Here is a 24,356-nt window from a genome sequence, read left to right as displayed (position 1 = left end):
GGGCTGATGGCCTGCTTTCCCACAGGCTGGGGTCCCGTTTGAGACTGCAGCAGTGGGAAGCCTTTGGGACGGCCGACCTCATGGCTGCAGCTTAGACTGACTCACTGTGGCCCTGGAGGGTCTGCGTTTCCAGCGCTGTACATTTTTAGGGCTGCATAACACCAGGCTCTTTGGATGGCGGGTCAGGTGCCTGTTTTGGGGACCCTCGTGGAGGCTTGCTTCTGTTTGGGGTCGGGTGGGTCTCCTGTGATGCCAGCGTGTCCCCACTCTTCTTTTGTCTGTTCTCGTAATGATGTGATTTTTAACATGATTCCTCTTCAGGAGGAAGAGTTGCGGAAAAGTGGAGAAGCCAAGTACTTCCACCTCAATGACGACCTGCACGTTCTCATTGAAGTGTTCGCCCCCCCGGCAGAGGCGTATGCCCGCATGGGGCACGCTCTGGAAGAGATCAAGAAGTTCCTCATCCCCGTTAGTATCACTTACCTCCATATTCACGCTGTGTTTCTGAGGCCTCCCTTTTAGTTGAATCTTTGTAAGTATTGCTCGTTCACTGGAACTTGCATGACACGTAGCCTGTGGGACACCCTCGGGACAGGGTCTGAAGTGGACCTGTGAGGCCTCTCTGGTCGCTTCTTCTTTACATGATAAGCAGGCCCAGGCTGTCTAGCCAAGGTAAGAACTTCTCAGGTTTACACAGCTCCTAAGTTGTAGGACTCAGTCTCCGTGACTCCTGAGCGCTGCTGGGACCCCGGCCTGGTTCCCTGCCGGTGGAAAATCAGCTTTCCCCGCCCCAATGACTCCGCCATGAGCACTCCCCCCAGTTCCAGGGCCACCCAACAGCCATGAACCCTGAAACACCCCTGCCCCTGGTGCTCTCCGCCCCGCTTCCCTGAATTGAGTTCACACTCACCCTTGTGAGTCAGGGCGCAGGAGCTGGTGGAGATTTGGACTGGGCATGCTCAGTCTGTGACGGCAACTTCCTGGGACGGCATTTCCAAAGTACCAAGGCTGCTCATACCAGCTGCTAAGGTTTTCTTCCTTCGACGGGTTTCTAAGTAACATTCTCCTGCGAAGGCCTGATGTCCTCCAGAAGTCCGTCTGTCTCCTGCTGAAGCAGGAGCCTGATGCTGCGCACAGCCGGCACTTCCTGTGGAGGGCGGGCTCTTCATGACCATACAGGGCCCTTCCTGGTGGTGCAGACCTGAGCCCCCCTTCTGTTCTGTGCAGCGGGTCGCACTCCGTGTGTTTACCACATGCCTTTCTTAATGACGATCACTGGGGCTCGGCTGGTGAAAGGACTAAGTATCAAACTTAGACCCCTTGAGCCTCAGTTGAACGCCAGGGTGATGAACGCCACTTGGTGAAGGTGGGAGCAAGTCAGAGGAGCCGCTGCCTGCCAAGCACTGTGCGAGGAGCGGGCTCCCAGGTCAGGTTCTCAGCTCTGGGGGCGCTGCCCCTCCGCCTGACCCGGCTTCCTTCACGGTGCAGGCCTCTGCCTAGCCTTGTCTGTGTCCCAGCTGCCAGCTACTGCGCTGGAGCTGAACGGCTGCTGGACCGAGTTGTAAATAACGATTTCCATGTATTGATTACATGGCATTTGGATGTTGTTACAAGCATTTTGTTCGGAACGTCTGCCCTGGGAAAGGCGCTGCCGACGATGATTGGAAGCGTTAACTTGGGGAGCATTATTTTTAGCTCTCCTCACCAGTTTATAGCGGCAACATTTTCCTTCTGATGAACTCAAGCTGTGACTCGTGACTTGGGCTCTGCCCACCCTTTCACTCTTAAAACACTGGCGTGGATTTCGCCTGAGCTGCTGCCCCCTCTCACCAGCAGGTGAACCACAGTGCGGCCTTTTGTCTCCTGTAGGACTACAATGATGAAATCAGACAAGCCCAGCTCCAGGAGTTAACCTATTTGAACGGTGGCTCAGAAAACGCAGACGTCCCCGTGGTCCGGGGGAAACCCCCTCTGCGGACCAGAGGGGTGCCCACCCCAGCAGTGACCAGGTAGGTCTGACTGATGGCCTTTTGTGGTTTTCAATCGCTTGCTGTGCCTGCACATGGAGCTTTCTTTAGCCATGCCCACAGTAGGGCGGGGGGTTGGGGTGGGGATCATGTTGAATGGACAGCTTTCTGGGAATAGGTGTTACCTGAACCCCACTCTGGCTGCTGACCCCAGAGGAGCGATCTTATCCAATCGGATGGCTCTCTTCCATGGGGCAGCACTGGCTGCCCTGCACTGGAGACCAGGGCCCAGCCTGGCATCTGTCCGGTTCACTTCTCGCTGCCGAGAGTCGGGGATGCCAAGCTAGGTGGTGGGTGTGGGCTAGGTGTCTCGGGCGTGCTGTCGGTCTCCTTGCCCTCACTGATGACGGGTGTCTGCCAACTGCGGGGCTGGGACCGGTACACGGGAGATGTGCGTCTGTCTCTGGATTGCTGGCTGCTTTTCATGGGGGGGAAGGGATAGGATATTATGAAAATTATAAATCTGATAAGGTTTTCCCAAAGGATGTTGGCAGAAGGTTACTTGGCCTTCGTTATTTATCCCCACATGAATCAGTTTGGATGAAGTAATACCAAAGCACCGGTTAAATAGATGCCTAGAAGGGGCTTTCAGGCGGAATGTCGCAGGAGATAATGTAATGCAATGGCTTGCATCTGGACCTCCAAACTCACTCATTAAAAAAAAAAAAGTTTTGCGTAGTGTTTCCTTTTTTTCCATTTTTAAACCCTCACTGCCACTGAGTGGATGATTCCGACTCACAGTGATCCCGCAGGACTGGGTGGAACTGCGCCCCTGGGTTTCTGAGAACCTCGCTCTTTACCAGAGTCGGACGCGCATTTTTTTCCCCATGGAGCGGCTGGTGGTTTTGAACTGGCGATCTTGTGGCTAGCGGTCGAAGCACTGTGTAGTCCACTGTAGTGGTTTCCCTGCCAGCTCTTGATCTTGGAGGGACGTCCACCTCCCGTTGGGCCTCGTTTCTGAGTGTAGCCATTGTCGCCAGAGACCGGAGCCCTGAGAGTCTGTCCGCATGCAGAAGGGTTTGGTGAGCTTCCCCCGCCTTAGGAGCAGCAGTGAGTCAGAGGGAGGGAACATGGTGCCCTCAGAAGGCCAGGTTAGTGCCTGCTTTGCTAATTGGGTGCCCTGGGGAAACACAGACGGGGCTGCACCTTGGGCACCTGCAGCTGTAATGACAGGGTCTCAGCACCCAGAGTCCCAGGCCCCCAGCTCTGTTAGAGGTCCTCGCCCTGATGCAACAACAGCTAGGGGATTGCTCCCTACTCTCTCTGGGGGCCTCACTCCTTCGACAGCCTTGCCTCACCAGACAACTGAGAGGACGGCCTCCTGGGGGCGGGGAGGGGGCCCTGGCAGCTTCTGGGCTGCACATCATTAGGGGGGGCCCTCTCTCGGGCACAGTTTCTAGCACTTTCCTGGGTAGGCACATTGCGAAGAGGTGTTCCTAGTGGTCAGAGCCTGAGCGGCAGGTCTAGGGCACCCCATGGCGAATGTCGCCCTGGGAGGGTCTGGGCTTCCCACCACGGCGTCAGGGCCCTCCTGTGGGCAGGCACTTGTCCTTGTTTTGTGTACCGTAAGATGGTCAGTGCAGCCCCCGTCTTTGTTCTCGCTGGGGGAACGACAGCACTGGGTGCTTCGTGCTGGACAGAAGCCGTTCTCAGTCCCAGACACCCTCTTCCTCGCTGGCCAGTTAACCAGCAGCAGCCTTTGCAATCGCTGCCTTGGGGAAGCCCAGCCACGTTGTACAAGAAGCCTGGCGCCCACCATCGCAAAAGTGTGTAGAAAGATGGAATTTCGAGATAGTGGAACTCCCCCACACGGTACAGATAATCAAAGATGGTGGACCGAGACCCCCACCCCCTGGGGGGGTAGATCCATTTCACACAAAAGCAAGGAAAGGTAGTTTGTCTATAACTGGCATGAGAGCCTGGATTGTGAGCCCCCCCGGGTTACAGAGGGCTGTGGACAACGGTGAAGTCCCAGATCCATCTGCAGGGTCCACACCTGGGTTCAGCCGCCTGCGAATCCCCTCGCGGACGACGGGAGCAGCCTTGTAGTCAGAGCATTGTCGTCGAGTCCTTTCTGGTCGATGACGTTGGGGTAGCGTGTCGTATCCCAGCATGTAATCTTCCTTTGGACCCACTCACCGTGGGTGAAGCCTGTGTGCTCTGGAGAGCCGAGCCCCCCGACCGAGAGCGCCATTACTGCAGAGGGAGTTAGGTGAAAGTCTACCGCCCTGTCATTGCATCTCCCTTGAGGCCCACTTTAAATTGGTTCCAGCCTTTAATATTTTCTGCTTTCTTTTCGATTGAGGTTTCTCTCTGTTGCTCAGTTTTTTGGTCTGTTTTCTCTTGTGGAATCCAGGATAGATAAATCTATAGCCACAGTAGCTGTTTTCGCGGTTTCTTGGGGGTTTGTCCGGAGGAGGGCTTGGGGGAAAACGGGGAGCTGGTTACAAGGAGGACAAGAAGGAAATGTTCTATGCTTGGTGGTGGTGATGATTATACAGCTCTTTCTGGTACGATTGGGCTATTTGATTGTAAGCGTTGTCGATTATGGGCCATTAACACCGTGTGGGGTTTTCGTCGCTGTTGTTGCTTTAAGTTCAGGAGAAAGCTACGATAGATGCGTCAAGCAGTTGATTCCTGCGAACAGGAAGCTGTTTCCCTGGGCCTGGGTGGGGGCCGGGACCTGCCAGGAACAGGTTAGCCATTGGAGACGGGTCAGCTGCGGATGCTGTTGTTCTTGCTGCTGCTCGTGGCGGCCACGTCAGCTCTGACTCTCAGCGACCCTGCGCACAGTGGAAGGAAGCCCTGCCTGCGCCTGTGCCGTGCTCACCAGCATTGCCATGCCGGGCCAGGGAGAGGCATCTTGGGACATTACTGCTCTCTGAGGGGTGTGCTCTGCCCTTCACCCACCCGACCCCTGAACCTTGCCGGGTGGGAGGGACCCGTGCTTCCCACAGAGCGTCCTCTGGCTAGCTGAGCTTGTCATTCGAGAGTGGGTCAGAGATCAGAAGGGAGGCGCGGAGAGCTCTGACTCCACACGCAGTGACCACACGCAAAAGGGCCCCCTCTGGAGGACTGGGTTTTCTGCTGCTACTAGCAGTGGTGGTGTGGAAACCCCCAGGGGGTCGCTGAGAGCCTGCGAGGATGGATTCGGTGGCAGTGAGCCCATTTTGAGCGTCGCCGTGATACTCTGCTAAGTGGGACCTAAAACCGCTTCAGCAAGTAGTTAGAGTCTTGGTCCTCAGCCACCTGACCAGCCATCAGCCTCCACTTCTGGCTGGGCCCAAGGGAGTAGATGTGCAGGCAGGCATTCAGAGCGATCGGGGCTGGGGATGGCGCCCGCCAGAGACCCTGAGCCCTGCCCATGGCCGGGAGAACTTTGTTCATGGTCCAGCCACCCCGGCTTTTGCCCTAGGACAGTAGATGCCCGGAATGACACTGCCGGTTTACGGGTGCCACCGCTATCAGAAAGATACTGCTCGTTCATGGCTCCTGGCGTCATCACAGGCTGATTTTGTCCCTGTGACTGTTGCTAATTTTGCGTCTCTGAGAGACCTGGGTCCGGGTGAATGATGGGCAGAGTTTTCTCAGACTCGATGGTCGCCCAGTGACCATCAGGCATAGCACTTGGAGAGGTCAGCAACATGGAAGCGGCTGGTCTGCTCACAAAGGGATTTGTGAGGACGAGCAGACTCGCCAGGTTCCTCCCATGAAACAGTCACTGAGCAGTGTGTTGTGCACCTGCACCAGCCACTGGACGTTTTGATGTGTAAATTACTCGGACAGGCACCCACTGAAACACACAAACCTAAAGCGACCGCTCCCCCATGACCCACCGAACCCCCTTCTCCAGATGGCATTGCCCCACAGAAGCGGGCTCCGCGGGAGGCGGATGCACACCGACAGCACGTGCAGGAAAGCTGTTCCAGCGCAGACGCTGACTGTTTGAAAGGGGTCCTGACTCGTGCCTCAGGCTCTCCTGCCCGTGTGAACGGTTTCCATGGAAAACATCTTGAGGACGTTATTGACTCCTGCCACTTACCTCCCCGCAGATATTTGAGGGCAGGGACAGCTGTCTTTCTCCCTCAGCCTTCTAGCACCAGCACATCCAGAACACACTTCCGTGTGATTAGAAGGGAGGGAAGCTTCTGGTAAATTCATACATGATACTCCAGCCCATCCGTGCACCTGTTGAAAAGAAGGCCTCTGTCCCCTTATTCGGCGCCCAGCCGCTCTCTTGGAAAGTACTGTGCAGCCCTGCTCCCATGCGGGGTCCTCTCCCGGGGACAGCGCCCCTGCCTGCCATGTGGAGCTGCACGCAGGCGCCCAGCGTGGTGGCCCCTTCCTCCCAGGGAGCAGCACATGGGGCCGAGCCACCAGCCCAGCCGCTCTGGCAGGGGGTTGAGCGCTTCATCGCTGCGCCACTGCGACCCCGCTGAGTGCGCCTCTTTGTTTCCACAGAGAAAGACGGTCGGCACTTGGCTGTGTTCGTCTTGGGGTGTGTTTTCCTAGGATGATACCAAAAGCAGAGCCGCGATAGCAAAGGGAGGGGTGCAGCCTTTGGAACCACTTGACCCCCACTCCTTGGGGCGGGGGGGTGGGCGGCAGCGGTAAAAGTGAGGGAGCTGCTCGGCCCTGCCTTGCGTGCTCTGTTGGGAATCCCCAGCGGAGAGTTGTCAGAATCGCCTGGCTCATGGGATCCCTCGGATTCGTAGAATTCATCTGCCGGCGTGGGTGGTACCCGGGCCACAGCTTCAGGCCGCTGATGTTTGCCCGTCTTTGGGGCTGTTGTTTGTGGAGGACAGGCCAATTCTTGGTGGATGCTGGACCACCCCTCCCCATCCCCTCTAGCAGGAAGTCTCGTGTTTGGTAGTAACCCAACTGTGTGGACACCACTTCAGAGAGGAGCTGATGTAACGGGACTATGGCAAGAGGGGTCGGGCTTCACAAAGCCGTGGAGCCGTGGAAGGAAGGAAATTGGTGGGACTTCCCTGCCCCTCGTGTTTTGAACTGCCCTTGGGGTCCTCGGGGAGCATCTTCTTTCGGTGGGAGTGTGACGCATGCGCTGAGCTCTGGCCCCACCACCTATATCATTGGTTCCCAAGGTGGGTGCTGGGGCTCTGGAAGGACCCGGGGAGATGCCAACGTAGGTGCCTACGTTTTATCTTGGGTTGTGGACGAGAATACAGGCTCCTTGGATTGCTGCTGGGTAACCTTTTCTTCTGCAGAGGGGGCAGGCAGCCGGCCGAATGATTTGGAGAATGTTCTCCGGTGGGTTTGGAATCACTCTGAGCCCACGTTGCCTTGCCTCTCCCTCGTGGCTACCGAGTCGATGCCCACTCAGAGGACAGGGTAGAAAAGGCCCCGAGCGTTTTATGAGACTGTAACTGCTTACGGGAGTGGAAAGCCTCATCTTCATCCTGTGGAGCAACTGGTAGTTTCGAACTGCTGCTCTTGCGGTTAGCAGCCCAGCCTGTAGTCTACTGAGCCACTCTCCTTACAGAGGGACGTGAAGATTGGCTGTGAGCCAGGCATCAGCCTTGGTTAGCTCGGCCTCCTTGGACAAGTAGCGAGCTCCCTGCCCCAAGCTGCAGCCTGGAGCCGAGGCTGGAGGCCCCTCTGCTGTCAGTGTGTGCCGCTGATGGACGGGCTGCCCCGGTGGCAGATCTGTTCCTCGCTGGCTTTAGATTTTAGGTTTGTATGTGCACCCGGGGAGGGCCTCCTCCATCTGCGGTACAAGAGCGTGGGGCTCCTTATCCTCGATGTAGCAATACAGGTGAAAGATGGCATGTGCTGGATGGGCGGGATCTTGCTAATGGAGCCTTGTGTTGCAGGGGAAGAGGTGGTGTCACGGCCCGGCCTGCTGCCGTTGGTGGACCCCGAGGGACGCCGACTCCCCGAGGTGGTACCCTGTCTTCCCGAGGGCCAGTGAGCAGAGGAAGGGGGCTGCTGACCCCCCGAGCCAGAGGAGTGCCCCCTACCGGGTACCGACCTCCGCCGCCACCCCCAGCGCAAGAGACCTATGGAGAATACGTAAGTGAGAGCCTCCGCCAGCCAGCCACAATGCTTCGTGGGGTCGCTTCGGCCCCTTGGCCTGGCGTGCCCTTGGGTGTCCTCACGAACACCCGCCCTCAGCTGGTTTGAGTTCATGGAAGTAGTCTAAGTGTGTACCGTGCTGAGTGCACCCTGGCGCCGGAGGCCCCACAGGAGGAGGGGCCCTCCCTTTCCAACGGCAGGTGCAGAGAGGTGTTGCTCCCGGAGGGCTTGCATCCTGTGCCCCTTCTGCCGCTTCCCCCAACAGGCCCCTTGGAACAATCCACTCAGTGGAGAAATCACCCACCCTCACCCCCACCTGTACCACCAGGCTTCCCCGTCAGCCTTCCCTGGTCAACATAAGTCTTCCCTGTGCTGCCCATAGTAGACATTCTTTTCCGTGAACAAGACAGTAGGTCCGTATTTTTCACATCAGTTAGTTTTTCAGTGTACCACTGGGGAGTTCTTTGACACAATTCATAGACTTCCTGAACCTAAGAGAAGGGAGATACAGCTCAGACAGTCGGGGAGAAGGTGGATTCTTGCACAAGCACACAGCCCCCCTGGGGTCCACGCTGCAACGGCCAGCAGCCTGCTCTGGGTGTCCTGTAGCGGCACTGGGGTGTCCCCAAGCACAGTCTGAGCTGTAGTTCGTGGGCGGGTGGGCGGTGGGGCGAGGCAACTCTGAAGGCACATGCTCACGTACCTCCTCTGCTGCAGATGGCGGCCCGTGGAGGGGCAGTGGGGGCTGGAGCCTGCCGAGAGGGCCTGCGGGGAGCTCTGGGAATTCTGTATCTTGCATAGACCCCTAGATCAGTGGTTCTCAACCTGCGGGTCGCAACCCCTTTGGGGGTCAAACGACCCTTTCACAGGGGTCGCCCAATTCACCACAATAGCAAAATGACAGGAAGTAACAACGAAAATAATGTGACAGTTGGGGTCCTCACCACATGAGGAGCTGTAAGAAAGGGTCGCGGCAGTAGGAAGGTTGAGAACCGCTGCCTTGGATAGTCCTCGTCTCAGCTTTCGCTGTTCAGCGGAGGGAGGGAAGGCCATCTGGCCTCTCTGTCTCTCCTCTCCTTTGGTCTCTACTGCTTCCTCATACTCTCCATAAGCTGATGGCACCCAGGTGGGGCACTCTGCATAGGAGGGCCGGGTGGTGGTGGTCAGTGACTTGTAGACAGGCCCATCCTGGCCCCTCTGCCTGGGTGGACCCTGAAGTCTCTGAGGATCTCATGGCAACGGCCAGCCCGAGGTGTGCGGTGCCTGCCTCCTGGAACCCCCCCACCCCCAATATCAGAAATGGGGTGTCAGTTGGGCTTATTTGGCCCTGTGTACTTGAAGGGGTCCCCTGCCTTCTTTACCTATGATATGACTCCCTCCCCCTACTCTTAGCGGCTTGGATGCTCACGGTGGTACCAAGATGCACACGTGCCCTTTGCCTCAGTGTCACCACGGCAGTGCTTCTAGGGTGAAACCAGATGGGGGAACGGCAGGTGTCCTCGCAGAGGACAGGGAACAGGCAGAGGAATTCATGAAATGTGGCGTTGCTGTTGGTGGCTCTGGTTTTTACAGGTGGGAAGGAAGGTCGAGCAGTTGGGTGGAAAGCATTGTGCCAGGCTCTCAGGCTCCCTTTTCTACACCTGGCCCCCCAGGTTGATGGCAGTACAGAGGCGACAGGAGAATGCAGGCAGCCAGGTCTAAGGTCTTTGTGGGGGTTGGGTCCGTCTCACCGGTAGCTGTATGCATTTGATACAGTGTTGCAGCAGGTAGCTTGCTGGCGGAATCCTTCTCAGGCAATCACTGCCAGACGCTCGCGGGTTGGATTGCTAAAGTGAGCCCTACTACAAGCAGTAGATGATGAGAACCGGGGGAAAAAGAAGAAAACAAAAAAGGCAACTGACGTGTCAAAACAGACTCGGGATGGAGTCAACCGAGAGGAACTCTGTCTTAAGTGTGGGACAGCCTGTGCTGGGGCCCTTTCAGACAGGAGGGAGGGGGGCCCCTGTCGTTGGAGGCCCAGCCTCCTGGCTCCCATCTTCCAGGCACTGATTGTAAGGGCATCAGCAATCCCATCGTGGGCTTTGCTGGCTCCAGGATAGGACATGAACCCAGTTTATTCCAGTCTGCCCCCACTGCTGGGAAGCTAGATTTCCCCGCCCCCTACCTCCCCACTCCAACCAAGTCTACGGCATCAGCGTTGTCTTTTTGTGAAGCCCTGCCACCTGCCACGTGATTAGGTCACCTGGGAGTCTGGTTGCCGTGCAGACCCCCATCTGTCCATCTGAGACGGAAAGCAAGCTCTCAGCAGGTTGGGCAGAGGGGGGTCCTCACCAGAATGCACCTGTCCTAAGCCCTGTCCCGAGCCCAGTTCTCTCTCTTCCCACCCCTTCCCGCACAGAGCTGCCACCCAGGAACCCATGGGCACACCTGCCATCTTCACCCCGACGTGGCCGTGTTCAGCTTTGGCCATTTCATGCGCTTCACAGAGCCGTTTTCTCCCAACCGCTGTTGTACACCCTAAAGCGCTGTGGTTTTTTTGTATGTTTCCCATCGTAGAGTGGGACACAAGCGAAAAGAATCTGTGTGCTCCGTGCACTTCCTCCAACTGCGGTAGTGCGTGTGCAATAATCGTAACAGAAGTCCCGGGAAGGCTCTTCCTCTTTGACCCTCGCTTCCTGTCGCCCTCTTTGCACACTCAGGCTAAGACGCCCCAGTGGCCCCCGGGTTACTTGGGTGGGCAGAGCACTCCTCGGTGAATCTAGCTCCTGGCTTCTCTGGCTCTGGCATGCCCGCACCCGCTCACTGGCTCTCTGGTCTTCAGGGTTCCCAGTCTGGCAGGGGGCTCGCAGAGCACCCTCCCTCCATCTCCGGCATGGAGGGAACTTTCTTCTGCCAAGCTAGACTCGGGTCCTCCTCCTTTTGTCTGCTTGCCTGTTGGCTGTCAGAATCCTGACGGCGCCATCCTCCCAGCACGTGGACTGTGCGTCCTGCTGCAGACCTGTGCTCCGCTCGTCCTGCCTCTTCCCCCTTGGACCCTGCTGCGCTCGCTCATCCAGGGGGTCTTAGACAGGTGGAGTGCATGCCGTGCAGCGCATCCCAGGTGGTTCCCAGGGCGCTGTACACCCACTAGTGTGGTTCCTTGTTCAGGTAGCAAGTGGGAAGTTGGGATGGGCCTGCTTGGAGCAGCCTGCGCGGTTCAGTTCAATGAACTGAGGGACTTGTGAGTCAGGTGTTCAGCTCTGCCCGGGGGGTGGGGGTGGGGTGGGGGTGCAGCTCATCGCATCCCGTCATTTTCTCCCCGACCCCTGCTTTTTTTCATATTCCCAGAACCTAGTCCAGGGTGATACACATAATGATCGTTCTTTGAGAAGTGTTTACTGGGCGACTGAGTGAGTGTTCAGAAGACTCCCTTTAAAAGTTTGCCATGCTCAGAGAAACTGAATGTGTGCTTGTGTTGCGTGCGCGCACGTGTAGTTCTTTTTTTTTAAAGCTTTGTCTTGCCGGCAATTTATCGATAATAAACGGAGTTATTAGCAGAACCTTGTGCGATCGTTATTTGGCTTGTCGGACGAAGCAGTGTGCCTCGAACTGAGTCATGAAGAGGCTGTCTGCTCTGGTTAAGGTTTGGGCGGCTTGACTCTGGCCCTAGGTAGGGTCGCTGTGGCTCTGAATGGGCGCTGTAGCAGTGGAGGTCTCCCCGTGGGGGCTCCCACGGATTTCTCCACCGCATTATGGCGGCCGTCCAGTGGAAGAAGTACGGGAGTTGGCATTTGGAAAGGCCACCTTCCCTAAGCCGCCCTTGTCTTCCAGTGCTGGTTACACGGGGAGCAGCCGAGGCCCCGTGAGCCCCTGCAGTGACGGAGCGGCATCCTGTGAGTTCTTCTCCCCAGCGTAGCTGTGAGCCCGAGGAGGGAACTTTCCCTGAGGCTTTGCTCTCCTGGACAGACTCCCTGCAAGGCCGCCCAGGCCCATATGCAGACAGGGGCGACCCTCAAGAGTCCATGTGCCCCTTCAGGCAACAGGAGGCAAGTCCAGGGTCCCAGCAAGGAACCCCGGTGCCACTGAGCTTACACTCTTAGCTGCGAGCTGTGAGGTCAGCGTTTCAAACCCTCCAAGAAGAGAGGAGTGGTGTCTGCCTTCCGGGAGATGAGGGCAGCCCTGGAGACCAAGGTGAGGCTGTCCCACTCAGTGGCCACGCACGGTCCCCTAGACAGCTACAGTCCCGGAAACTCACGGGGCCATTCGACCCTGTCCTGCAGGCTGGCTGTCATGTCGTGCGTGTTTCGTTACTATGTTCGTGATCACGGGCACTCAGCAGTCTAAGAAAAGGAGAGCAGCGAGACAGCGTTTGCTAACTGCGACGACTCGTCACCTTATTTGGATAGAACTGGGCAGAGACAAGCAAGGACCTTTGTGATCTTGCCCTTTCCCCTAAATCCGTGGCCATCAGTGGGGGTGCAGCAGGGCCAGCATCAAAGGGGGAGACGTGGAAATCAAGAACTGCTAGGGAGAGAGTTTGTTTAAAAAAACAACAGCAGAATCACATTGATTGGCAAGACAAAAATAGCATCTCCTTATGCAAGAGTTTCGGGGCACATTTAGCTCCGAGGAAGATTACGCAGAAATGTAATCCTTACAGATGTGTTCGATGTGCCTTGATGGTAATACAAGTCTTCTGCCTATTGAACTGGTTTGCTGGTATCTAACCAACGCAATTTACTTTTCCGTTTAAGTTTCATTTCCCATGATTGTCTGAGGGAGGCTATTATTTCCAGATAAAAAGAAGGAAGGGAAACCTTGAGTTGCTTATTAAAAAACGTGTGTGTGTGTGTGTGTGTGTGTGTGTGTGTGTGTGTGTGTGTGATCCCATCGGAGAAACTTCTGTTCCTTGGAATCCCATCATGCTATATACCTTTGTCTTCTCTTGAGAAAGTACACATTCTAATCCTTAACATGGTCAGTATTCTCGATATGCGCAGACCACCTTCAAAGCATCCCGATATATGTTTAAGCTGGAAGGAGTCAACGAGAGGGACAGATTATCATCATTCTTAGCTGAGTGGCGCTGTGTGCCCATTTTATAAGTGGGCGCCATTTGTCCAAGTGAGTAAGCCTTAGTCCATGGCCAGTCCTGCCAGACACTGGACGGGACTGTCTACAGGTGAGTGAAGATGCTGGGCCACCTGAAATGTAATCAGGGCTGACTGTTGGTCTTTAGATTCATTGTCAGAAAAGACCAGTGCCCTTCCCCCCTGTCCCCTGCCACATCCCCCCCCACACACACACTCTCCCTGCCTGTGCATGCATATGAGAGAGAGAGAAGCGTTCATGAGTGAATCCATTTGATTAAGAGAAGACTGGCCCTGAGCGTTCCCATGAGAGAGACACACACAGGCGTGCACACCCGTGAAGATGCTAGACTAGGTCGCTCCCACCAGGTCCTTCTGTCAGCGAGGCTGTGTCTTTGAGGACTGGCTCCCAGGAAGTAAGGTGCTCCAGCTCCAGCTCCTGCAGCATCCCCCCAGGAGAAGAACACAGGTCCCAGGTGTGTCCCCCACCATTTGGAGATAACCTGGGAGCTTCTGCTCCACTTTCAGCTTCGAGAAGTTGGACCACATTGCAGTAGCTCCTCATCCTGTTTTTGAGAACAAGGAGTCCGTTCCTCTGGTCCAAGGTGACGCTGATTCATTACTTATGTCCAAATAATTCCATACCTGACACGTTAATTAGGGGGTCACATCTCACACTCGGTGAGAGCACTCTAATAATTCAGACTGTTGGTGTAATCACAGCAGATACACGCCCAATGCCCACCTCGCTTGTGGATGTCTGAGTTGTTAGCCGGCTTTGGCAGATGGCTGTATGGGGCACACACACAAGAGAACTGCCTTGGACCAGAAACCGGAGGCTCTGGTCTGTCTCGGAACACTCTCACCCCCTCCTGCCCATCACGTCTCCTGTCAGTAACCATTGTCCCTCTGAGCTGTCCTCACTCCGGCCTCTTTCTCTCACTCCATCCTGTTGTCATCTTACTATTGTTTTAGGGTGCAATAGAGACCCCGGTCTCAAATTTATGGACAAGCGCCATTCAGTCTCCAAAGAGGCAACGAGGACACAAAGGCACAGGCCTCTTATCCGGGCCAGGGAGGCCATTGTTAGCACCAGGACAAAACCGCGTGATCGCTGGGGGTCTCAGCAGTTGGATTGTGGGTTTTCACTGCCGTCCGTTGCCTACTGCAGACAGGTGCCGAGAGTGCAGGCTCTCGTGCCCTGTGACCATCTTCCCCTGGTGCCCTGTGGGCATTGCCGGCGCCAGTTGCCTCGTTCTTGCCCAGACTCCCGGTTTCCATGAATGGCGGGTGCTAGCCCATGCCCAGCCCGCACTGCTTCTCTGACCATCCTCCTGCCCGCCCTCCGAACACTCCCCCCATCCTCCCAGTTCCCCTTCCCATGTGGTGTTCCCTCTCCCTCCCTCCGCTCCTCTGCATAGCCCCTTCCTCAGCGGCCCTTTCCCGCCCCCCAGTCTAACTCACATCCTCCGGGGAGTCCCTCGGAACCTTTCACACGTTGTGGGCAGTAGTTTGTTTCATGGATGTTTGCTTTCGTGTCCGGCTTTCCACTGACATCGGCTCAACATTCTGTTCATTCTTTTCTTCCTAGAGCCCCGTGATGACTAGGTGGGTTATTTATGCGTCGGGCTGCTCACTGTGAGGTCAGTGCTTTGAAACCACCAGCTGCTCTTCAGAAGAAAGACGAGGCTCTTTTATTCCTGTGAGGAGTTAGGGTTTCGGACCCCCACAGGAGCAGTGCCACCCTGCCCCACAGGGAGGGTCACTGTGAGTCCATCTACTGGATGGCAGTGTGCTTGTGGTCTTTATGTTTGGAATGCACAGTAGTGGCTCAATCTGACTTGGTGGATGGACAGAGAGACTGACCTCTATGGCAACACCTTGGTCGCATTCTCGCCTAAGTCCCCTCCCTTCCCTCAAATCATGCCCTCTCCAGGCCCTTTGTGGTTGGTGGACTTTCTAGCATGCAGAACCCAACAGTGCCGCTGTCCCCGAGGACAGAGGGAGAAAGAGAGCCCGCCTGGGATTCCAGAAGGTGCCAGCCTCTTCAGGATAAAGCCCAGACTTGATCTGGACACACAGTGCGCCTTGGCTGCCCTCTCCCGTCTGACCTTCCACTTGGTCCAGGTCCCAGTCTCACCTTGTCATCTCCCATCCCAGCTCCAGCAGTTGGCAGCTTCTTACGCCCACTGGGGCCTTGAGCACTGCTACCCCTGCACACGCACAACACGGGTTCTCCCCTAGGGCCCCGCCTCATTTGTCCATGTCCACTCTGTCTCCAGAGTGCAGGGGTGGGCGGGAAGGTGATGGGCTTCCCGGTCACTCCTGCCTGCAGCCAAGCAGTCACATGCCTTGTGTCCCTGAAGCCCTTCAGCGAGAACGCCGCTCTCCCTCTTCATCTCCTTTGTCCTCAGAAGACTCGGGGTCCATTTAGGATGGGGACTAATGTCTCTCTTTCATTTTTTATTTAAAAAATTGCTTACCTAACGTCTGTTACAAGACTGGGTCCTTTGGGGATGATCCACTTGGGGGCTTGGGGTGGGGGTGACTGCCTTGAAGGGGTAGCAGCACTCTCTCCAGGGGCACGAAGCTGACAGCATGTTTGAGCTGCCCAAACAAAAGGAAGGGAGTTTCCTGGGCAAAGGAAACAAACCTAGCGAGTGAACGCATAAGAGAATGCGCCTCATTTGAGAGGTAGCAGGCTCCGTCCGACCCGCCCGCCCCCTCCCATTCTGTGTCACCATTGATCAGCTACTGAGATCTGGAGCAAGCCACCCCAACTCTCCGGTCCTGGCTTATCTGCACAGTGGCCATGAGAGTGCCTTAGCCCCCACCGGTCAGCTGGCCGACACACTAGTGTCCTTACCTACCTTCCAGCCCGAGACTTATTTGGATCAAGTGCCGATCCCCCAAATGTACTTGACTTATGCTGTCACCACGAGGAGGGTTTTTATACTAATAGCATTAAAAATAAGGTAGAAAATGTGATATTGAAAAGCACAGCAGAGAATAAAGCAACGCAGGCACCTTAACATGGGTGGAAACTAAGGGAAAGTCGAGTGGCTGTGGATATTTTGAATTCGATACCAGTTTGGAGAAAAGAATTTGTGTTTTCTGAGTGAGCTTCTTTTATGTTTTTCTTTCCAAATGCCGACCCTCTGCCTTCGTGCCCAAACGTCGGGAATTGTGATTATTTGCCAACTCGTGAAATCACAGCTGCATCACCGTCTGGTCATAGGGTGGACGTGCTGTGCCGTCCCCGCATTTCCCTTCATGTCTTGTCATTGTTCTGTGCTTTTGGGGGTGGGGGCGGTGGCTTCACCCCCTCGGCACCCCAATGTGGGAGAGTGTTCCAGAGGACGCCCCAGGAGGCCGGCCAGCCAAAGACATCAGCCGGGACTCACGGGGCTCTGATTGTCCAGCAGTGAGGTGTGTAGTGAACAGCCTCCTGCCCCGTCCCCAGTGCTGTGTTCCTGTCTGCTGCCCCTCTGATGCCCGTGTGGCTTGGGAGCCTGTTTGTGAGCTGTGGGGAGCTGTCACACAGCCATGCAGTAGTGACACCCAGTACATCCAACTCTCAAAGTCACCGAGGCTACCACCCCCGCCTCCCACCCAGGCGGTGCAAGAGGCAAGTGGTCTTGACACACATACTGCAGCTGTGCAAAAGCTCTGAGAGCCGCAACTCAGGTGGGCGATGGGAGCTTCTGGGCTTTCTGCGTTTGACCGGTGCTGTCTACGCACTTTCCTTCTTTTCCCTCGTCATGGAAAATGGTGTGCTGGTGTTTTCCGTGTCTGGCAGGTTCCTGCTTCGGCAGGCTTGCTTGTACGTGGTATGGTAACTTCATCTGTAGCAGAGAATACACACAGGAGCCGCCACTTCCTTTCTGTGCACCAAATATAAGCTCTTATAAGATCTCTGATGACTAGCAACATCCACGAATTTCAGGGGAAACCACGTAACACCCTCTCCTCACTTACCGCAGGGCTGCTCACTGCGAGGTCCACGGTTCAGAGCCACCAGTCGCTCCGTGGGAGGAAGACAAGGCTTTCTACTCCTGTTAGGAGTTGTGTACAGTCTGGGAATCTTGCGGGGCAGTTCTTCCCTGTCCTACGAGTCAGCATCAGCTCCATAGCAGTGAGTTTGCTTAGTCTTTTTCCCCCCTTTCCAAATTACGTTCCAAAGACCAGGTTTGGGGGGCGGGGGAGAGGGAATCAGCACCATATAAAAATGAAAGCGACTGCACTGGACCCCAAGATGCGGCATGAGCACGTTGTGGCATACCTGTCACATGGCATTACAAACCCTTCAAATCACATCACTGCTGAGAACTGTGGCCCGTAACCAGGGGCCAGCATAGTGGGCATGACTCTAATCTCCCCGCTCGGCGTCCCTTACTGCCAGTCAGCTGAGGCCAGTGCAGATAGTAGTAGGAGAACAGAGTCGTTCCGAGTAGACGTCGTAGTAGTATTTCTTGCTAGATAGCGTGTCGTGTCGGATACGGAGGTGGCCGGTGGAGTGAGTAGTGGGTGGGTGCTGGTTGTAGTGTTCCCCTCGGTGCAGTCATGCTCCTTGGACCTCGCTGTTGTGAGAAAGCTGGACCCCACCTGAAGATGGCACCCCGGGACGAGGCATAGCGATTTTAGCAGAGATGGGGTGTGAGTGGCCACGGGTTTTCCCACTGCGGTGAATATCGACATAGGTTTGTGACAGGTATCTAATAATCTCAACTGCTTCCCATCCATTAGCTTGTTTCCATAGTGAGAAATTTAATTAAACCCGAGGACAGATCATGAAAAGGTTCTTTATGAAAACGCATTTAAAATATGAATGGAAAGCCCAGGGACACCTTTTTATTTTGGAGAAAAAGATGAGACTCCGTAGTTCCTTTTTCATGTTTCTTTCTCTCACCCGAAGCAAGGGTAAACGCGGTTTGCAATTTACGTGAAATATCCGCCGGCAACCTCATGGGCCCATCTTTTTCTTAAAGTGCTTTGATGATTGACCTATTTTAGAAATGTGAAACTTTGGAAAATAATTCTGGATTTTAAAGTGATAAATGCGGAGGGTGCTTTTTGTTTTTGTCTTTTGGGAGCTCCCCCTACCCGTCCACCCATCCACCCACCTGTTTACAAAAATGAACGGGGAAAAAACATGTTCTACTCAGAGTGCAGTTCTGGGCGCAGTTAAATGACCATGTCAGTGCGCTTTGGAAAGGCCACTTGGCGCACATCCAGCTTAGTGGAGCCAGCAGTGCTTCGGACTGGGCTCCGCTCCCTGTGGCCAGTGTGCAGGTCCCCTCGGTGAGTGACCTGAGGTGGCAGGAGCAATGGAGACCCACCTCATTGGTCCTCTGGCATAAACGGGTTTCCTACCAGAGCCCGCCACCTCGGACGTATTGTTTTCCTGCAGCATTCAGCCCTCGCCTTCTAGTAGACCCTCCGGGTCCAGGAAGGATCAGAGCTGCCACCCCTTCCATGGCCTCCTTCTGTGGCCACCTGTGTGTTTCAGGTTGTTGCTGTCTCTCCCTGGGGACCAGGTGTAAGTCCTTCTCAGAGCCCTTACCTTAGAGTGATGCGATCACTCCTTATCTTAATCATTCCTCGTGTATTTGCGTTCTTGGTGGTGAGTGCTCATGGACTGGATCCCGGGGGCGGGGGATAAATATATACATATGCATATCTCATGATTACCATTGGCTTAGGTGCAGAGTATGTTATGATGACCCAAGAGGGGAGACTAACTGCTGGGTGGACTGTGGAGAAGGCAGGGATACCAAACGGGTGGGGGACCCATTGGCACACGAGGGGCCTTGCTGCAAGGGTGTTCTATGAACAGGGACTACGGAGTTTGAAGGCACAGCCACAGGGGTAGGTCCGAGAGTACTTCCAGGGCAGCCAGAGGGTTTGGATCAGCGGTTCTCAAGCTGTGGGTCACGACCCCTTTAGGAGTCGAACGACCCTTTCACAGGGCTTTCCTGATTCATCACAGTAGCAAAATCATAGTTAGGAAGTAGCAACGAAAATAATTTTATGGTTGGGCGGTCACCACTACATGAGGAACTCTTAAAAGGGAACCAGCCTTAGGAAGGTTGAGGACCACTGGATTGGAAGGTGTTGATGTCATGTCCATGCTGTTTGTTTTTGTCTATACTTTCCCTTCTTCATTGTGTTCTGCTTGTTTACAGGTAGGGTGGGTTGTTGCCCTGCTTTGGAATCTGCAGGGTCTCTTGAAAGAAACGTCAGGGTGAGGGGTGATGCTGGGTGTCTGAGACGGAGTGGAGCTGCCTCATGCGTGGGGTGTTCTTGGCGGTGTGTGCTTGGGTTGTCGACGGCCAGGTTGGGTGTTCTTCTGATCGGCAGAGAGACGTTTCTGTGTGGCGCTATCTGGGCCCCGACTGAGGGCCAGAGCAGTTTAAAGCGAAGCAGCTTAAAATAAAACCTGGTCATCCAGATTGGTCCTCACAGGGCAGCGGCGTCCTCGGGCCTTCACCACAAGGCAGGGTTTCCACTCCAGTGGACCAGCGGGCTTCAGAGAGAAGCCAGGCCAGGCGGCTGGGTTTCATTGCTGTGTGGCCTGCGTGAGGCAAGCTGCTGAACTCTTTCTTGACTGAGCTCCCAACCTGTAGAGGAAGTAGCAGTACTGGCCAGGTGGACTTGCTTAGAAGTGGAGATGAAGCTGCGTAGGAAAAGGGCCCCAGTACCTCAGGAGGCAGCTGTTTCTCCTTGTGGGATTCAGCGATCTAACTCCCCTGCGGCCCCCTTTCAGGCAGATTCTTGCTAATGGTGCCGCCAGGCATGACCAGGAAAAGTAATACTCGGTACTGTTCACCATCTCCAAGACGGTGGGAAGGGCGATTTCAAGCGTGGGCTAGGATGAGCTGCCCGCAGGCACGCCGCTGTGTGGGTATGGGATCTGCCCCAGGCCCCAGGGCCCCCGCAGGCAAGAACATCCTCAGTGTGGGGAGGTCAACCTCTTCAGCAGGCCCCCACTGGCCAGGAGCAGCAGGGCTCCGGTACTCAGAGCCGGAAGTACACTGCTCGGGCGCTGTGACTTCAATGCTGGGCAAATGGTGTTTAATTTCAACCATTCTGAGAAAGACTTTCGTCTGTGATTATTAGCCTTTGTCTTTTTCTCCTTCGGCGAGACATATGAGGGGGTGCCCCCCCTCTGGAATTCCCCCCCCAAAACTATTTTAAAAATTTTTAACAGAACAACCTTATCACCATCAAAGTACTTTCTATTACACTTCATTTGTCAACCTGCGATTCCATTCTTGGGAACATTTTTCAAACTCATCTGTTTGGATGGCTGACAGCACCTCCCTCACCCCCCACCCCCCCACCTCTTCTTTGTCTTCAAATCACTGGCCTTTCATGTCCCTCTGAATTCACAGACAGAAACAAAAAAGAAGTGACACAGTGAGGTCCTGTGAGTAAGTTGTGTGCTGGCTTTTTCTTTTTTGTTTTGCCAAAAGCTGGCGCACCGAGATGGCTGCATGAGCAGGCGCATTGTGGTGGTGGCAAAACCAGTCCCCCGTCTGCCACAAATCAGGCCTTTTTTTGGTGCACACTGTCACACAATCTTTTCTGAACCTCTAAGTAGAAAGCTCGGTTAACAGTCTTACCCGGTGCAATGAACTCCAAATGCACTACAAGTCGACAGTTTTTGACCATTCGGGAAGTTGACAGACATCCAGAACGAGGTTTGTCATTGATGGATACTTAACCTCTTTTGAAACGAGAAAACCACTTGTACACTTGAGTTTTTCCCATAGCACTGTTCTTGTAAGCTGTGTTTAACATCACAACACTTTTTGCTGCATTTTTCCCAGATAGAAACAAAATTTCGCAGCCGCACGCTGTTCTCTGAAATTGGCCATCATGCACACAAAAAACGAGGTCTGAGCGAAACTGCTTTCAAGAAAAAGTTCACCGTGACCAGAGAGAACCTTCCCAGGGGACGCCCCTGGGTGCATTACCTCAGAGCGAATTGCTCGGTGTTCATCTAAAAATGCATGCTATGCAAGCGCTGCCTACTGGAGATTTTTATGGGGTGTTTTGGGGGGAGGTACCCCCTGGTATCTCAGTTGTGTGCCCAGAGGTGAATGTGACGGCGCCAAATGCTGCTCAGAGCCCGGTTTCTATGCTGAGGTCAACATGTGTGCACATTTTTAATAGGTCTTTTGAAATGAGCAGGTACCATGCGGGTGGGAGTGCATTGATGTACGGTTGCACGCCTCTCTCATGCAAACGTGGGCTCAGGATGGAAGCCGTGTTCTTGAAGCCGCCGTGTTTCCACAGGGTCGCTGTGAATGGGCATGGGCTCAGCGGCAGTGAGGTTTCACTTCTGAGTATTTCTCACGTCTTTTTCTTTTCTAGGCTCCAATGTTATGCTTCACTTTACTTGTGACCAAAATAGAATTCAATAGGTTGTGCTGTTAGCCTTATTCTTGAAAGTCTTTTCTTTCCAAAGTAAGACATCTTATTTGGCCACATCAGCTGGTGGCTCCCAGCCCCGCTTGAAGCCCCTGCACCCTCTCTGTTCCTCTGGCGTCCGCCCAGAGTCCACATCCCTGGCGTCTCTTCCTGCACAGTTTTGGCAGTCTTCCTGCTCTGTGAGAGAAGCCTGGCCTTGGAAGGAGGCAACAGTGTGGATTCACGTGCACACCTCATATGCATGCCTGCCCGTGGCTGTTAGTAATGTTGCTCTGCCGTTCCAGACCCCACTGGTCTGTCGGTTTGTCGTCCCGTGGTGGCTGGCGTGTTTCTCTGGTGCTGGGTGCTCCGTCACTGGTGTGTAAGGCACTCGCAGGGTCACCCCGAGCTTCAGCAGAGCGTCCACACTGAACCCAGACTACGAAGAAGGAACAGGCTGTCCGCTTCTGCGGGATTAGCCACGGAGAACCTTAGGAAGAGCAGGGGCATTGTCAGAGACTGGCCACCTCCCTCACAGCAGCAGAGCATTGTCCACAGAGGCTGCGGCCAGCCTTGGGCGCCGACAGGGACGGCGCAGGAGCTGCTGGGGCTCCTTCTTCTGTCCCCGGGTTTGCATGACCTGGAATCGACGGGGCGCACCTCACAACAGCAGCAGCTTTGAGAAATGGAATAATAGGCCCTTCTGAAAGGCACCCCCTGTACCGGCAGGGCTCCTTCTGGTTTGGACTCTCAAAGACCAGCCCTCCATATCCACGTGCGTGCATTCAGCCAGACATGGTTGTATTCAGCAGATCAAAAATAATTCAGCGGTGTAGGAGGGAGTAATCCTTCAAAAGGAATGGAGTGGTAGAGTTATCCCTCAGAGGCTGAGAGGGAGCATGCACACTGTGTACGGTGTCTTCTAGGTGCGATTTAAAGTCTATGGGAAGATATGATGCTTTCTACGTAGCTAGGTGGCCTTGCGCATCTGGGCATTTGGGTACCTGTAGCAGACCCAGGAACCGATGGCCCAGGGATGCCGAGGGGCCAAGCGAGCAGCAGTCCAGGCACTGTCCCTCGGCCAGTGTGTTCTTTATCTTGTGGCCACCGGGACAGAAGAGGGGAGCATGGACCCTTGTAAGTGGGTTGCAACCAGAGTGGGTAAGTCCTGTTTCCACGGGGAGGCGGGTTCTGGCTAGAAGCCAGGGACACTGGAAGACCGCATCCTGTAGATGAGAGATGCCTTCTCTTCGGGGCTGGGGGCTGGCAGGAAGGGGGGGGGCAGGTGTAGGAGAGAAAAGATCAATAAGGACCTGTTGCTCAGTGGGGTGGTCATGAGATGGCGAACCAGGGGGCATTGAAGTGTGGCCCAGATAGAGGGCCCCACCGTTTAATTAGCGCTGTGCTCCCTCCCTCACACGGAGCCCTGATGACGTGGTGGTTTTGAGCTGCAAGGTCAGCAGTTTGCCACCACCCAGGGCGCCACAGGAGAAAGACCGGGCTTTCTACTCCTGCAAACAATTAGGGGCTCTGAAAACCCAAGACCGCTTTACCCTCTTCTCCAGGGTGGCTGCGCCGAGGCAGCTTTGCAGCAGCACGTTCAGCCGTTGGAGGAGCTCTCAAGTCCTCCCTGAGGAAGCTCAGTCGCCGGCTTATGTGCTTCCATGTTGTCCACTTGACGGGGCCCGGGGTGCGCACTAGGAAAGAGAAAGTTCTGAGCCCACCAGCCCCTCCGTGGGAGCAAACCTGAGCAGGCTGCTTCTGTTAATGATGGCAGCCTTGGAAACAGAGTCAGGGGTGGGGCTGCCCCACCCTGCCCTGCCCTTGAGAACTAGTAGAAGTTGGACTTGTCCCCAGGGCAGGGGCTCCCTCACTCCCCTTGGGCCACCCAGAAGCTCTGGACACGAATCAACTTGCTGGGGATCAAGGGGTAGCTGAGAAGACTCGCAGAGCGTGGTGGAGATCTTCCAGGGGCCGTTCCCTGTGCACAGACTGCCCACTGTCGGCCACAGCGGTTACTCGGTGCCCGGCATGAAAGAGTGAATAGGCCACTTGGTGTTCATTCTGGGTGAGGTGAGGTTTCCCTACAGTCTAGGAAGCGGAGCAGCCTGCGTCGGATAGACAGACTGTCGGCATCAAGCAGCGTGTGGAAGGCGCTGACCGAAGGGCTGATAGTTACAGCAGGATGGGAACCTCCCTGAGCTTCAGCTTGAGAAAGACAAAGTCCCTGTGCAGGCACAGGGACGTGCAAACCAATAGCAAGTGACCCAGGAGGTGTGGCATCGAGGCAGAATCCTGTGCTGAAACGGGGCTGACTGGGGCCACGTTGTCACAAAGGAGACCTTCGCAGGAGAACAGCATGAGACGCGATGAGACGCTGCCAAAGACCAGTTTCCAGAGTGAAGAAACCTCTCGGCATTGCCGGGCAACGCCAGCAGCAAGTAGGAATCACCCTTTCCTGGGTCCTGGCAAGTTTGTAAGAGTTTGCACAGAGTCTGCGTGAAAGTGGTTGATTGAATGAAGTGACCGTTTAACATCTCATCTATACTAGATTTTATGATTCAACTCAGTTATATTGTTACTGGAAGCAAATAATGCACTGGGTAACTATTGCTACTCGAGCAAAACCTACACAGGCACGTAAGAAAGAGCGCCTGAGGCGATCACGAGGTGCCGAAGGGATCCGGTATCAGGCATCATCAGAACCAAAAATCATGTCATTGTGAATAAAGGGGAATGCAGAATAGAGACCCAAAGCCCATCTGTAGGCAACTGGACATCCTCTTACAGAAGGGTTTCGGGCAGGAGA

At 55.0% G+C, this 24,356-nt stretch overlaps 1 protein-coding gene across 2 annotated transcripts in view; it reads left to right on the top strand.

Annotated features, from left to right (window-relative positions):
• KHDRBS3 (KH RNA binding domain containing, signal transduction associated 3) overlaps positions 1-24,356 on the top strand; it is a 110,588-nt gene that overhangs the window by 58,650 nt on the left and 27,582 nt on the right. For both annotated transcript variants that reach the window (XR_006679707.1, XM_030884466.2), the window contains exons 4-6: positions 322-468; positions 1,870-2,009; positions 7,862-8,060. Coding sequence is in view for 1 of the 2 variants with exons in the window: in XM_030884466.2 (XP_030740326.2) it covers positions 322-468; positions 1,870-2,009; positions 7,862-8,060 (486 nt within the window). In the remaining variant the exon portion in view is untranslated. The remainder of the gene's footprint in view (positions 1-321; positions 469-1,869; positions 2,010-7,861; positions 8,061-24,356) is intronic.

This window comes from Echinops telfairi, unplaced genomic scaffold (assembly GCF_000313985.2).
Source record: "Echinops telfairi isolate 266 unplaced genomic scaffold, ASM31398v2 ScPeMD7_1;HRSCAF=3_0, whole genome shotgun sequence".
Lineage (NCBI taxonomy): Eukaryota > Metazoa > Chordata > Mammalia > Afrosoricida > Tenrecidae > Echinops > Echinops telfairi.
This window is presented reverse-complemented; position numbering and strand designations above follow the sequence as displayed.